Here is a 13,358-nt window from a genome sequence, read left to right on the forward strand (position 1 = left end):
GCCATCTTTCCCGCCCTGAGACTTAGTGTTTTAAAAAAATCTTAATAGTGCAGTGGCTGGAGGAGGTCTGTGTGTGCCCAATACATAGTCTTGAAACATTTTTTCCCGAGTTTCCCGATGACAAAAGAGGAAACCCAGCTCTTAGTGAATTGCCCATTGGTACTATAAGAGCCAGTCTTTCTGCTTTTGAACTCCTTTCCTTCCTTAGGTAAAAATGTGTTCACATCCAGATTGTTTGGGTTCTGACGATGAACTCTTTCATTGCTTTTAAAAATAGGTGTTTTATTGAGTATACAGATTTCATCAGAGGAGGGAAGAAATAGAGTGGGCGAAGAGTGCATGTTTTGGGGAGCATGTTGTGACTTGCTTCTGATTTGACGATCACTAACTAGAGCATTTGGCTTAGTGCCTTTTTGAAAACTCCCCTCTCAGATTTCCACAGAATGTTGTCTGTAGAGCTGAGAGAGGAGCAGCTCCACTAATAGCATAGTGGATTTTATGAGCGTCTTGCTGTATTGAACTTGCTGTTTACTAATGACCTGTGCTTTTCCGCCCTTTCCTTCCCCTTCCTGTTTCTTCCTCCCTTTCTATTTTTCTCCTCCTAGAAGCCTAACGTGTCTCTCAACACTGGGGCTGCCGCAACACCAGACCAGTGATCTTTCCTAAGCACCGTTACACTTGTAAAACCTTCAGCATTTTGCAGCTTTGCTTTTCCTTCCTGGACACCATGTAGAAGAAACTGAGGGTAGTTCTTCGGGGCCTCTTTCTGCTGATGCCTGAACAAGCCACCTGCTTCTTGTGTTCTGCAGGGCTTGATGGAACCTCCTTTCCTTTGTGAGCACAATGTGCAGAATGAATTCTTTTGATTTTAGAATTTATAAAAGTCATCAAATGTCATTTCTTTTCCTTGATCTCTTTTAGATTCATTTTATCATTTAATTCAGTTTTACATTTTTCTTTAAACATTTTTCAGTTGGCCTTTTCCATTTGTTTTTTTTTTCTTTTTTTTTTTTGCATATCAATGGGGGAATCAGCATACTGTAAAAACCAGTTGAGAACCTGTGCTTTCATAAAGGGCTTGAGGCCACCAAGCTGCAGTGAATTTCCCTTTCCTGCCTCTCCTGCTTCCCTCTGTGAGCTTGCTTTTGGTGAAGGTTAGGCTTCTAGGCCACCAGTGTTTCTTTCCACCTTACTAAAATCTGAAGTAATGTTTTCCAGTTAAAAAATGATTTCTCAGAATGAAATTGTTATTTGTGCTGGATGTTGTGGTGAGTACCTTTAATCCCAGCATGCAGAGCCTAGCTGATCTGATCCCAGCCAGCTAGGGCTACACAGTGACACCTTTTTTTTTTTTTTTAATGGTCTTTGTTATTTGCAAGGTGGATCCAAATTGTTTTTATCATAAACTATATTATCTATTTTTTTAGACCTAGATTCTTCTGAAAATTTGACATTATTGTCATTTTTTTAAAAAAATATTCAAAGTTACTTTTTGAACAAAATCATAGAGTAAGAATTAGGAAGTTAACGAAACTGGAGCACAGCTTTAATGTTTGGACTCCTGCAGTAGGACAGAGGGTAATGTAGGATAAAAAGCAGTTTCCCCTGAACTCCAGAGTAGCTACCGAAGAACACTTGAGAAGCACTGCCCGCTTAGCAAGCTCCTAAAGCAGCTACACTAAGGGCCTGAATGCCTGCCAGAGCTCACACAGCTGCTGCCCACCTTCCTACTGTGTCACTCAGGCTGGCCTTGAACTGCTGGACTCAAGCATTGACTTTCCCAGCTGGGACTTCATGCAGGTGTCACTGTGCCTGGCGTCTAGTGAAATTGTTGTCTAATTGTTTCAAAAACCCACTCAGGATTAAGGTCTGTTTGTTTTCAGGATTAGGATCTGCTTGAGCTCTGAAATGCTTTTTTTCTGCCACATTCCAGTAGAATTGGTGCATCCTATGTGAAGTCCTGTGTGTAAAATCCTTTATTCTCATTCCGTCTTATTGGTACTTTTTTCTTCATTTCCCAAAGAAATAAGAAAATGAAACAAAACAACATAAAACCTAGAACCATTTAGGATAAGCACCGTGGAACCTTTGATTAAGCTTTGGGGTTTTAGGGAGTAGAACATAAATCCCAGGCCATGTTTGAGATCTTAGAGGAATTCTGATATAAGAACTGGAATGTGAAATGTGCTTTGTATTTTATCTTCTGACAAAAAACTACCTTTGAAATCTGCTTGTAGTGGCTCACATCTGAGATTTCAGACTCCAGTAAGAAGAGCCAGGATTTATAGAAGTAGGAGGCCAGCCTGAGATCAAGGCTACCCTGAGCTTTGTGAAAGCAAGCCCCCCCTCCCCATGTACGTTTGGATGGTAAAGTCAGAATAACTTGAAGATATAAGAAAATCCTTGCAGTGACTTCTGCAACTGAAGCAGGGATGTGATCACAAGGCTGGTATCTGTGCTAAGTGCTTCTCTGATAGGTCTAGCCAGAGGGCTGCGATAGGTACAGCATGTCTTCCAAGCTGTTGACAGCAGTGTGAAACTCTTGTGGGAAAGCATGCCATCAAATAATAATAAAAAAAAATATCTGTGTGTGTGTATATGTATGTATGTATGTTGCTTTTTCCCCTCCTTTTTATTGTGGGGTAGGGGAGTTGGCCAGGGAACTTTAAAATAAAAAAATAGTAGCATTTGCTTTTTAAAAGTCATGTTCGGTACATTTGTTGCTTTCCGTAGCTTTTCTAAGTGACAGGTAGGTTCATAATGCCAGGCAGCAAATGTCACATACACTCATACTTCATAATTGACATTGTTTTATTCCATTTTATGCTTATTTTGTTTTAAAATTTTTTTTAATGTTTTTTCCTTATGAGTTTATAGAAATGTTCTGTTTTCTGCTAATAGCCAGATGAAATTTAATGTAGTTTGTTAGCTCCATCTGTTGCATTTAGATATTTTATTTTGAAAGCAATAATGTAATGGTTCATATATAGCTACTTCGGAAGTAGCCTGTCCCTTGAAAAAAAGAAAAAGTACTGTGTTACCATGATGGTCACAGACTATATAGGGCCTCTCTACTTAAATGTGATGATGATTCTCATTTTCTTCCTCCACCCCTGTATCACCCAATATTGTAGATACAGTATATTTATTTATTCATTTTTAAACAAATTTTTAGCTTCATTTGTATTTTTTTGTGACTTTAGACTTTTAACAGTTTGTATATTGGGACATTTTTCTGTGTCATTGTGCTAAATTACACTAATAAACATCGTACATAAACATTTTATGAACTGCATTTTGACTGGGGTCTTAATTTGAGGCTTGAGTTATCCGTCTAACAAAGCTTTGGATCCCACTCATAATAATTCTATACTTTTGTGGACTTCTCTAAGGTGTTTTCACTTAAACAACTCTGTTATCCAGAATCTGAGCATTAGGAAGCTCAGGGACTGTTGGTTTAGTAGCACCTGCTGAGTTGGCAGAATGGTAAACCATCTACTAAAGGCAGTGTCTGTGGCATGTCAGTTGTTAAATACTTTGTAGTACCATATTAAAAAAAGATCTATCTCCACAGTTTTCTTGCAATACCTTCTGGGTTTATCTAATAAAATTTGTTATGTTCAGTAATATTTAATATGGTGGCTTTAATAAAGTATAGTGTGTAGAATGTTGTATTTGTACAATAGAAAAGTTTGTAAATGTATGTTGACTGAATGAAGACACTTTTTAGGAGTCTAGGAATCAGTGGCAGGAAAATTGAGAGTTCCAAGCCAGTCTGGTGTGCATAGCAAGATTTCTAATACAAATAAGTTTTTTTCTCAGGAAATTCCACATATATAATTAACTTTAATTTAGAAAATTAACTTTCTAATTCCCAGGACTAACTAAATTTCTAAGTTTTTTTTTTTTTTTTTTTTTTTTTTTAAGGAAAATACAGATTTATTAAGGAAAAGTGAGGAAGAGCTCCCAAGAGGGAGAAGTTGTAAGGGAGGAGTACCCAGTTTTAGGGTTCTTAGGGCCCTTTAAAAATAGCTCATGGGCTGGGGAGATGGCTAAGTCAGGAACATGCTTGCCTCACAAGCTTGAGGAGCTGAGTTCAGTCCTCAGTACCCATGTAAAAAGCTGGGTGTGGAGAGATTTGTGTGGCAGACTTCCTGGGGCGACAAACACACGCATATATGTCTTCACCCAAGAAGGAAGTTCATGATAGATAAAAGTGATGACTGCAGCAATGCCGGTGAGCATTTCATTGGGATTACTGACAGGTGAGGGGTTACTTACAAGGAGCAAGGATAACACAAAAGTAGCTGCACCACTGGAAAGCCCACTCCAACTGACTCCAGAAGCCTCCAGCCCGTGACGTGAAGTCCGCTCCCAATAAGACTTTCTTTCTACCCCCCAGTAGCTGTTGATAGGGACTTTCAAAAATCTTCCAAAATCTTTCAAAAATCTTTGTCCTCCTGCATGTATGACCTTTTAGCTTTCTGAGGCTTGTGAGCATCCTCTTACTCTCTGAAGGCAATGTTTTATTTTGGGGGCACTTGCCATACAACAGGTGAGGACACTGAGGAGGCATATCCCTGTGGAGCTCACTGGTAAACAGGACTAACTGATGGGGCTCCAGGCCAATAAGAGACTCTTTCTCAAAGGCAATAGAAGGCGTTCTCCACACCCTCCCCTCCCCCCCCTTTTTTTTGAGACAAGATTATGTAGTTTTGACTTTTCTGGAACTCACTATGTAGACCAGGCTGGCCTTGAACTCAGACATCCACCTCCTCTGCCTCCCAGAAGACAAGAGCTAGCCAAGTGTGTTGGTGCATGCCTTTAATCCCAAAACTCAGGAGGCAGAGACAGATGGATCTCTTGAGTTTGAGGCCAGCCTGGTCTACAGAGTGAGTTCCAGGACAGCCAGGGCTACACAGAAAAACCTTTCTGTCTCAAACATCAACAAAAAGATATGTGCCACCATGACTGACTGGAGGGCATTCTTGATGATGATATTTGAGGTTGTCCTGGCCTCCACACAAACAGAATACCCCAATCGCCACCACCAAATCACAATGTTCTGGAGTTTGTATAAGAAGGATGCAGCCGGGCAGTGGTGGTGCACACCTTTAATCCCAGCACTCGGGAGGCAGAGGCAGGCGGATCTCTGTGAGTTCGAGGTCAGCCTGGACTACCAAGTGAGTCCCAGGAAAGACACAAAGCTACACAGAGAAACCCTGTCTCGAAAAACAAAACAAAAAAAACAAACAAACAACAAAACAAAAAAAAAAAGGATGCATACAAATGATAAGTGTGGCTAGGTTCTGAAAGGAGCTCCCAAATGCAGTGAAATATTAGAAGATTATGATTATTATGCAATTTTAGAAAGTGATTTTTCCCTCAAACTCAGAGTAATCTTTTTTTTTGCGGGGAGGGGGGGGCAATCAGGAAAACTGACCTCATAAATCTAAAGAAGCAACTCTGAGTAACAATCTTGAACAAAGTTGAAAGTCTCACACTTGCTGATTTTAGAACTTCGTATGCCGACTATAAATGCATCTGGCTGTGTGATACTAAGGTACCAGGCATGGTAGTGGTACGTTTCTGTAGTCGTAGCTCTTGGGAGATGGAGGAAAGAGGACCATGAGTTTATGGTTAGTCTGGGCTACCTAAGACCCTGTTTGAAACAAAACAAAACCATCGTGCTGATAGATATAGAAATAGAATAGAAAGCCAAGAAATAAATCCTTGTACTTATGGTGAGATGATTTTGGATAAGGATGACAAGATAATTCATTAGGGAAATTCCAGCCTTTTCAACAAATGTTGTTGGGAAATCCAGATATTCATATATAAAAGGACCCAAGTTCAGTTCTCAGCACCTACTTGGGGGCTTAGAACTGTCTGTAACTCTAGTTCCAGGGCATCTGATGTCCTCCTTGGACCTCCTGGGGCACCAGGTACTCATATACATGCCCCCCAAATACCCATATACATAAAATAAATATAATTCTCAAAAAACGGTCATACTTTTATACCATATATATAAGAGGTAGTTAAAAATGATTTTGTGCCTGTGCTCCCAGCACTTAGGATGCAGTAGTTCATGGAAACTTTGAGGCTGCTCTGGGCTACTGATTTTCAAAAGTGGGCGTGGGTGGGTCAGTTAGACAAAGTAGCACATGCCTTTAATCCCAGTAGAGGCAGAGGCGGTGGATCTCTTTAAAACGCACACACGCACACACAGCCCTTTTAAAAAATAGTGAGGGGAGCAGGTGCTAGGTCATCTTTATTATTTTGTCTTTTTTGGGGGGAGGGGGGGAACTGAGGACCAAACTAAGGGTCTTGTGCTTGCTAGGCAAGCACTCTACCACTGAGCTAAATCCCCAATCCCCCAAGATCATCTTTGTCTTGGCTAAGTACTGTGTTTATGGCTAGCCTAGCTACATGAGACCCTGCCTTTTCTTTCTTTTCTTTTTAAAGATTTATTTATTATGTACACAGAAGAGGGCGCCAGATCTCATTACAGATGGTTGTGAGCCACCATGTGGGTGCTGGGAATTGAACTCAGGACCTCTGGAAGAGCAGTTGGTGCTCTTAACTGCTGAGTCATCTCTCCAGCCCAGACCCTGCCTTTTCAAAAGAAAAAAAAAAAAAAAAGATTTATTGAGCTCATACTTAAAACACTTAGGAATCTGAGGCAGCAAGAGATTTGAAGTTAGAAGTTAGCCTGGGCTATGTATAGTGAGACCTTATCTCATCTCAAAAACAAAATAGCTGGCACCAAAACTACCCAGAGAAACTGTCTTGAAAAACAAAACAAAAAAAAAAAAAAAAAAAAAAAAAAACAAACAAACAAACAAAAAAATAGCAATAAGAAAGACTATCTGACTTACAGATATTTTACCAATAAAACCAAAAGTAGAGGCTTGAGCAGACTTTTTTTCACCCATATTTTTTTTAATAATTTATTTTATGTGCATTGGTATGAGATCACCTGGAACTGGAACTACAGATAATTGTGAGCTGCCATATGGGTGCTGGGAATTGGGTCCTCTGGAGGACCAGTCAGTTCTCTTAACCACTGAGCCATCTCTCCAGCCCCTGTTCAACCATATTTATAGACGTATTATTTATATTAGCCAAATGATAGAAGCTACTCAAGTGTCCCATCAACACAGGAGTTGGATAAGTAAAATGTGGCATATGAATTTCTGATATGGTTACAACATGGATGAACCTTATGATGAGACATCATAATTGAAAGGGGGCTAATTAACTTCTGGGGAATGTAGAATAGAGTTAGAGTGCTTGCATGCTCAAGACCATAGGTTCAAATTTCTAGCACCTCAAAGAAAACAGGCCAGTCACAGAAGACAGATGCTGTATGATAACATTTATATTAGACTCCTGGAGGAGTCAAGTTTATAGAAATGGAAAATAAAATGGCAGCTTGAAGGAATTGGGGAGTTAGTGTTTGGATACAGAATTTTAGTTTTGAAAAATGAAAAAAAATTGTGGAGAGAATGCATAAATATGTAAATACTGTTTAAATGCTAGACAGTAAATGGAACATTTTTGTAAGAACAGATATTGGCCGGGCAGGGTGTCGCACACCTTTAATCCCACCACTCAGGAGGCAGAGCCAGGAGGATCTTGTAAGTTCAAGGTCAACCTGGTCTGCAAAGCTAGATCCAGGACAGGCACCAAAACTACACAGAGAAACCCTGTCTTGAAAAACAAAAACCCACCAAAAGGACAGATATAATTCCTCTGAAGATTAGAAGTTGAAGTTGCCATTTGGATGTAGAACTCAACATTTAACATTTCAGATGACCTAAACTGTGCTCATTATCCCTTCCTCACCACCTGCAAAAGAATAAGTCCCAAACAAAACACCTGCTCCTTGTTCATTAAATGTAAACTCTGCTGCCTTTAACAAGTGAACTGAGGGCAGGAGAGATGGCTGAGAGGTTAAGAGCACTGACTGCTCTTCCAAAGGTCCTGAGTTCAATTCCCAGCAACCACATGGTGGCTCACAACCATCTGTAATGGGCATAGATCTGGTGCCCTCTTCTGGCCTGCAGTCATACATGCTGTATACTAAATAAATAAATAAATAAATAAATAAATAAATAAATAAATAAATCTTTAAAAAAAAAAAAACAAAAAACAAGTGGACTGAAGCATCTGTCTTACTCCCACCCATATCTAGTTTTTCAGAAAAACACACAGATCCTGACCATGTCTGGGTATACCTCTCCACTGGTCTCTTCCCTAGTTGGAGCTACCACCTAACACCGAGGTCTCCTGAACTAGTCTCCTAGCTCTTTTCTACATACTTCTTGCAGTGTATATTTTTAAAAATATGCTATGTGGGGCCTGGAGAAATGACTCAGAAGAACACTGGCTGCTCTTCCAGGGGACCCAGTTTTGATCCTCAGCACTCTCGTGGTTGACAACCAGCCATAACTCCAGTTTTTGGGGATCTTATTAAGCCTTCTTTTGGTTTCTGAGGCCACCAGGCACTAACGTAGTACACAGACATCATGCAGGCAAAACCCCTATACACATAAAATAATAATTTAAAAGTTTAATATCTGGTGTGGCCCTGCACATAGGCCTTTTTTGCTGCGAACACTCCAGTGGTTACCTATGTCAAAGAAAAAGCTTCAGCCAATATATACTACAGTAAGGGGCTACAAGATATCCCTGTCATCTCTCTGACCATATTTCTAGTCCTCCTTACGTTTACTTGGCTTCATTGACATTGCTGAGTTACTTCATGCTTGCTACCAAGTTACCTGGAAGCCATTAGAGAATACTGGCAGATATATCCCATAAAAATGCTTACGGTGGCGCTTACTGAAACTTACTGACATGACTGCTACTCGATGTTCTTTAAAGCAGAACACTATGGAAGGAAGAAAATAGAAAGCACACTGGGATAGAGAAGAGGTGCCCTTTTAGTGCATTCTGTACTTAACAACTGCCAAAGGAAGTCTGAACAGGCTCCAGTAAGGACGCCTGGACCTGGGGCACAGTAAATGGCTGGCTGGCAGTTTACTACCTTTTTCGCTACTTAGCTTTCGTATGCTCTTTGCTCCATACATCTGAACTCTGTGCGATAACGAAACCAATAGTGTTTTTGACCTCCCTCACATGATGAAAAAGCTATGACCTTTTCCCTAAAGTGAGGACATGCTCACTCTATAGTCAGTGTCTCCATTGCAATATATTTATCAAAATTTTAACTACATGTTTAATATCTCTTGTGCACATGGGATGGCTTGTACATCGGCATACTTGCGTAGATCAGAGAACAGCCTGCGGGAGTAACACGTGGAGCCTAAGGATTGAACTCAGGTCATCGAGCTTGAGAGCAAGTACTTTCACCAGCTGAGCCGTCTGTCTTTCCTGCCCAGTATATATATTTAAATACAGGTTGTCATGTAACCTGAGCTGGCCTTGATCTTCTTGCCATTCTACCCTATGAGTGTTAGTAACAGGTATGCACCACCTCATCTGGTTTATTTGGTGTTGGAAGATAAACCTAGGACTTTGTCCATGGTGGGCAAGCAAGCACTTTACCAACTGAAATCCATCCCTAACTTCTTGTTTGTTATTTTTTGAGACAGAGTTTGCTATGTATCCCTGTATGGCCTGCTGCTATGCTTACTGTATAGTCCAGGCTAGCTTAGACTTTCAGAAATTTCCCTCTGCCTCCTACATGCTGCTAAGTTTACAGTCATGAACCATCATACTAAGCTCATATATTAATCTTCAGTAATTCATAATAATAGGAAGAAGAAAATGGTTAGAATACAAACATAGCCGGGCGGTGGTGGCGCACGCCTTTAATCCCAGCACTCGGGAGGCAGAGGCAGGTGGATCTCTGTGAGTTCGAGGCCACCCTGGGCTACCAAGTGAGCTCCAGGAAAGGCGCAAAGCTACGCAGAGAAACCCTGTCTCGAGAAAAAAAAAAAAAAAAAAGAATACAAACATAAACCAGGTATGTTAATTTGAGCCTGTAATCCCAGCACTCAGGAGGTGGAGGCAGGAGGATCAGGAGTTCAAGGTTATCCTTGACTACATAGCAAGTTCAAGATCAGCCTGGAATACAGGAGACCCTATCTCAAACAAAACAAACAGACCTGTTAAAGGTATATATATTCCTAGTGCTGTGGAGGTAGTGGTAGAATAATTAGAGTCATCCTCAGCTATATACCAAATTTGAGGCTAGCCTGGGACACACAGAAAACTTCCCCCAAAGCAAATAATATACATACATATATTCATACATATGAAAGAGGAAATATATAAAACTATCATAGTTTTCAGCTGGGTGTCATGGCACATGCCTATAATCCCAGCAGTCAGGATGTGGTTCCAGCCTGGTCTACATAGGGTTACAGGACAGTCAGCATGACATAATGGGACTCTGTCTCAAAAAACAAACAGAAAGAAACCTGTAATGTAGCTCTCATTTGTGTAATTAGTCACAAGGCCATTGTTGATGTAGATCACAAGACCAGTGTCTTTCTTTTGAAATAAGGAATTACTTTGTCTCACCCTGGTAGGCCTGGAGTTTTGCTGTGTAGGTCATGCTGGTCTCAAACTCAAAAGATCCACTTACCTCTGCCTTCCAAGTGCTGGGATTAACGTATGCACCACCATGCCTCACCTTCCTGAATTACCAATTTTATATTTCCCTTTCTTTAGGCAGAACTTGAGCTAGTTGAATTTCTTTACCTAGTGAAATGACTCATTTTCATTCCCTAGTCCAGCCTGGTTTTTTATTCCTCTAGTTTTTCACCAATTTTGGCAAGGAAGTTTGAAGAGGTACTTCAAAGGGTCTCTTGGGTTCCAGATAGTCTTCCTGGCTTTCTTTATATAGTAACTTCTTCTTTATAATTGAGCTCAGTCATTTCAACCCATAGGTTCTGATTATTGGTTCAGTGACATAGAGTCCCAGTTGACCAAATTGGCAGTCAGCCCCATCCTCTAATTTAATTGCATTGTTAGTTGTAGGCTGGTAGATTTATTTCCTCTTTGGAGACTAAAACTTCCAAATTAGTAGAACTCAGTTGGCAGAGTGAAGAAGCATTTTTGTGATGGATTGATTATTGGGTTCTAGAGTGGTGAATGACAGGGGCTTAGGGTATGGCTCAGAGGTAGAGCTTGTGCTCAGCATGTGTGAGGACTGGGCTTCAAGCCCATATATAAACAAATCATGTGAAAGAACCCGCCTGCCTTTCTCCTTGATTCTAAATGTGTATATTCTGGCAGTAGGGGAAACAGCTCCGTGTTAAGGTGTCTGATTCAAAGCAGTGATCAACCCTTCAGAGTGTTGTCTCCTAACTGAACAACAAGCAGTTCTGTCTCTTTAAATTAGGCCTTCTAGGTGGTGGGATAGGTTGAAATTAGTGAGTCCTACAGACATGAGCTTCATTCTGTAATTCTTTGATCTTAAAATGCCCATTCTTCACTTGGTTTAGAAGCAGAGATACATGAAATATCAGGATGTTGATGTAGGCATTCTTCTGGAGTCTATTTTGTTTTGATGAGAAAAAAACTTATATTTCTCTTCCATTTTGGAATGACATCCTGGTCATTTTGTATGACCAGGTGGCTAGCTAGTCCCACCTGAGGAAAGGTGACATAATAGGTCTCATTATTGGTCTGTCTGTCTGGATACTTGCTAGCTTTAATCAGGTAAGATGTCTGTGGGGAAAGACTATGTTGTTGAGTTCATGCATTGTCACAATGGCTAACTCATTCCATCAACTGAGTCTGTCAAGCAAGCACTCTAGTCACTAGAGAAAGAATATGGCTTACAGCCATTATGTCAACAGTCTTTCAGTTTTACTACGGGTGGGGCTCTAGTGATACAGTGATGTTCCACTTTGGGGAATACCAGCATGTTGTATAAACCCATGTATAAATTACATATTTTTCCCTAAATCAGTTGGCCATGCATGCATGGGTTGAGGATGAAGCAAAAGAAGACAACAGTGAATGAGTTTGTATCCTCTGCTGCTCTTTGGACCTGCTTGATTTTAATCTGTTTCTATTTGATGGGTACTGCCCATGCCTAGCTACAAGGATAACATGCAGGACATGTTGAGAGACTACAGGGTCATGTTAATTATGTCTCATGGTTAGGCATTTGGTCTCCACTAGGAACCAATAGAAAGGAGATGGGCATAAGAACCTATGCCTATAATCCTAGGACTTGGGAGGTGGAGGCAGGAAGATGACATTCAGGGCCTTTGAGGTGGCTCAGCAGGAAAAGACCTTAGTGACATACCTGATAACTTGAGTTTATTCTTCAAACCCCAGATGGTGGAAGGAGAGAACTGCTTGTATACACGCACGCACGCACGCACGCTCGCACGCACGCACACATGCATATACACATTATTACATAATAATTATTATTATTACATGATAATAATTCAGAATGGTTGAGTTAAAAGATGCCTTTATTCTTTATATCTATCTATCTATCTATCTATCTATCTATCTATCTATCTATCCTCTCTTTCTCTGTTCTCGTGTAGGTGTATATGCAGGTGTGGAGGTCAGAGGACAACCTTCAGAAGCAGGTATAGTGGGTTATGGTTACAACCAATATGTATGAAAGATATAGTACTTGTGTTGTTACAGTCTTCAGAAAAGAGAGAAAACTGCTGTATCGATATGTGCAGTGTGCAGTGATGTGCTTTTATCAGGTACTAGTAAAATAAGGAAGCAGACTTATCTAGGATTCTGGTTTTATCTCAGTTCTGTGGTAGGAAACGATGTGCTTGATTTTGTGGGTTGAGTGAACGGTGAGGGGTTAAAACTAAATAAAGCCCAGTGCTGGAGACGATAGCTCAGTTTGGTATAGTACCTGCTTAGCAGCAGGAGGCCCTGGGCCTAAACCAGGCAAGATGACAAAAGCCTGCCATTTGGTGAAGTAGAGACAGGAGGATCAGAAATTAAAAACCATCCTTGCCTACATAGTGAGCTTTATAGTGACCTGACCTACTTGAAACAGTCTCACTATCCTGGCGTGATGGAACTTTCTTTGTAGACCAGGCTGACCTCAAACTCACAGGGATCCACTTGCCTCTGCCACCCAAGTGCTAGGATTAAAAGGCGTGTGCCACTACCACATCTGGCTTTTTATTATTATTTTTTTAAATAAATAAATCAAGGCCTGGCAGGGGTGGTGCACACCTTTAATTCCAGCACTCGTGAGGCAGAGCCAGGCAGATCTCTGTGAGTTCGAGGCCAGCCCGGTCTACAGAGCAAGATCCAGGACAGGCATCAAAGCTACACAGAGAAACCCTGTCTTTAAAAAACAAAAACAAAAACCAAAAGCCCAC

General features: G+C 40.7%; 1 protein-coding gene across 46 annotated transcripts in view; it reads left to right on the plus strand.

Annotated features, from left to right (window-relative positions):
• The window catches only part of Map4 (microtubule associated protein 4), a 143,926-nt gene that overhangs the window by 69,671 nt on the left and 60,897 nt on the right, over window positions 1-13,358 (plus strand). For 17 of the 46 annotated variants that reach the window (XM_076577094.1, XM_076577086.1, XM_076577088.1 and 14 more), the window contains exon 4: window positions 12,549-12,593. The exons of 28 other annotated variants lie outside the window; for them this stretch is intronic. In XM_076577094.1, coding sequence (XP_076433209.1) covers window positions 12,549-12,593 — 45 coding nt within the window. Of the gene's footprint in view, window positions 1-605; window positions 1,350-12,548; window positions 12,594-13,358 lie in introns of those variants that run through there. One more of the 46 variants, XM_076577135.1, reaches the window with a different exon arrangement.

Source organism: Peromyscus maniculatus, chromosome 7 (genome assembly GCF_049852395.1).
Source record: "Peromyscus maniculatus bairdii isolate BWxNUB_F1_BW_parent chromosome 7, HU_Pman_BW_mat_3.1, whole genome shotgun sequence".
In the NCBI taxonomy this organism is placed as follows: domain Eukaryota; kingdom Metazoa; phylum Chordata; class Mammalia; order Rodentia; family Cricetidae; genus Peromyscus; species Peromyscus maniculatus.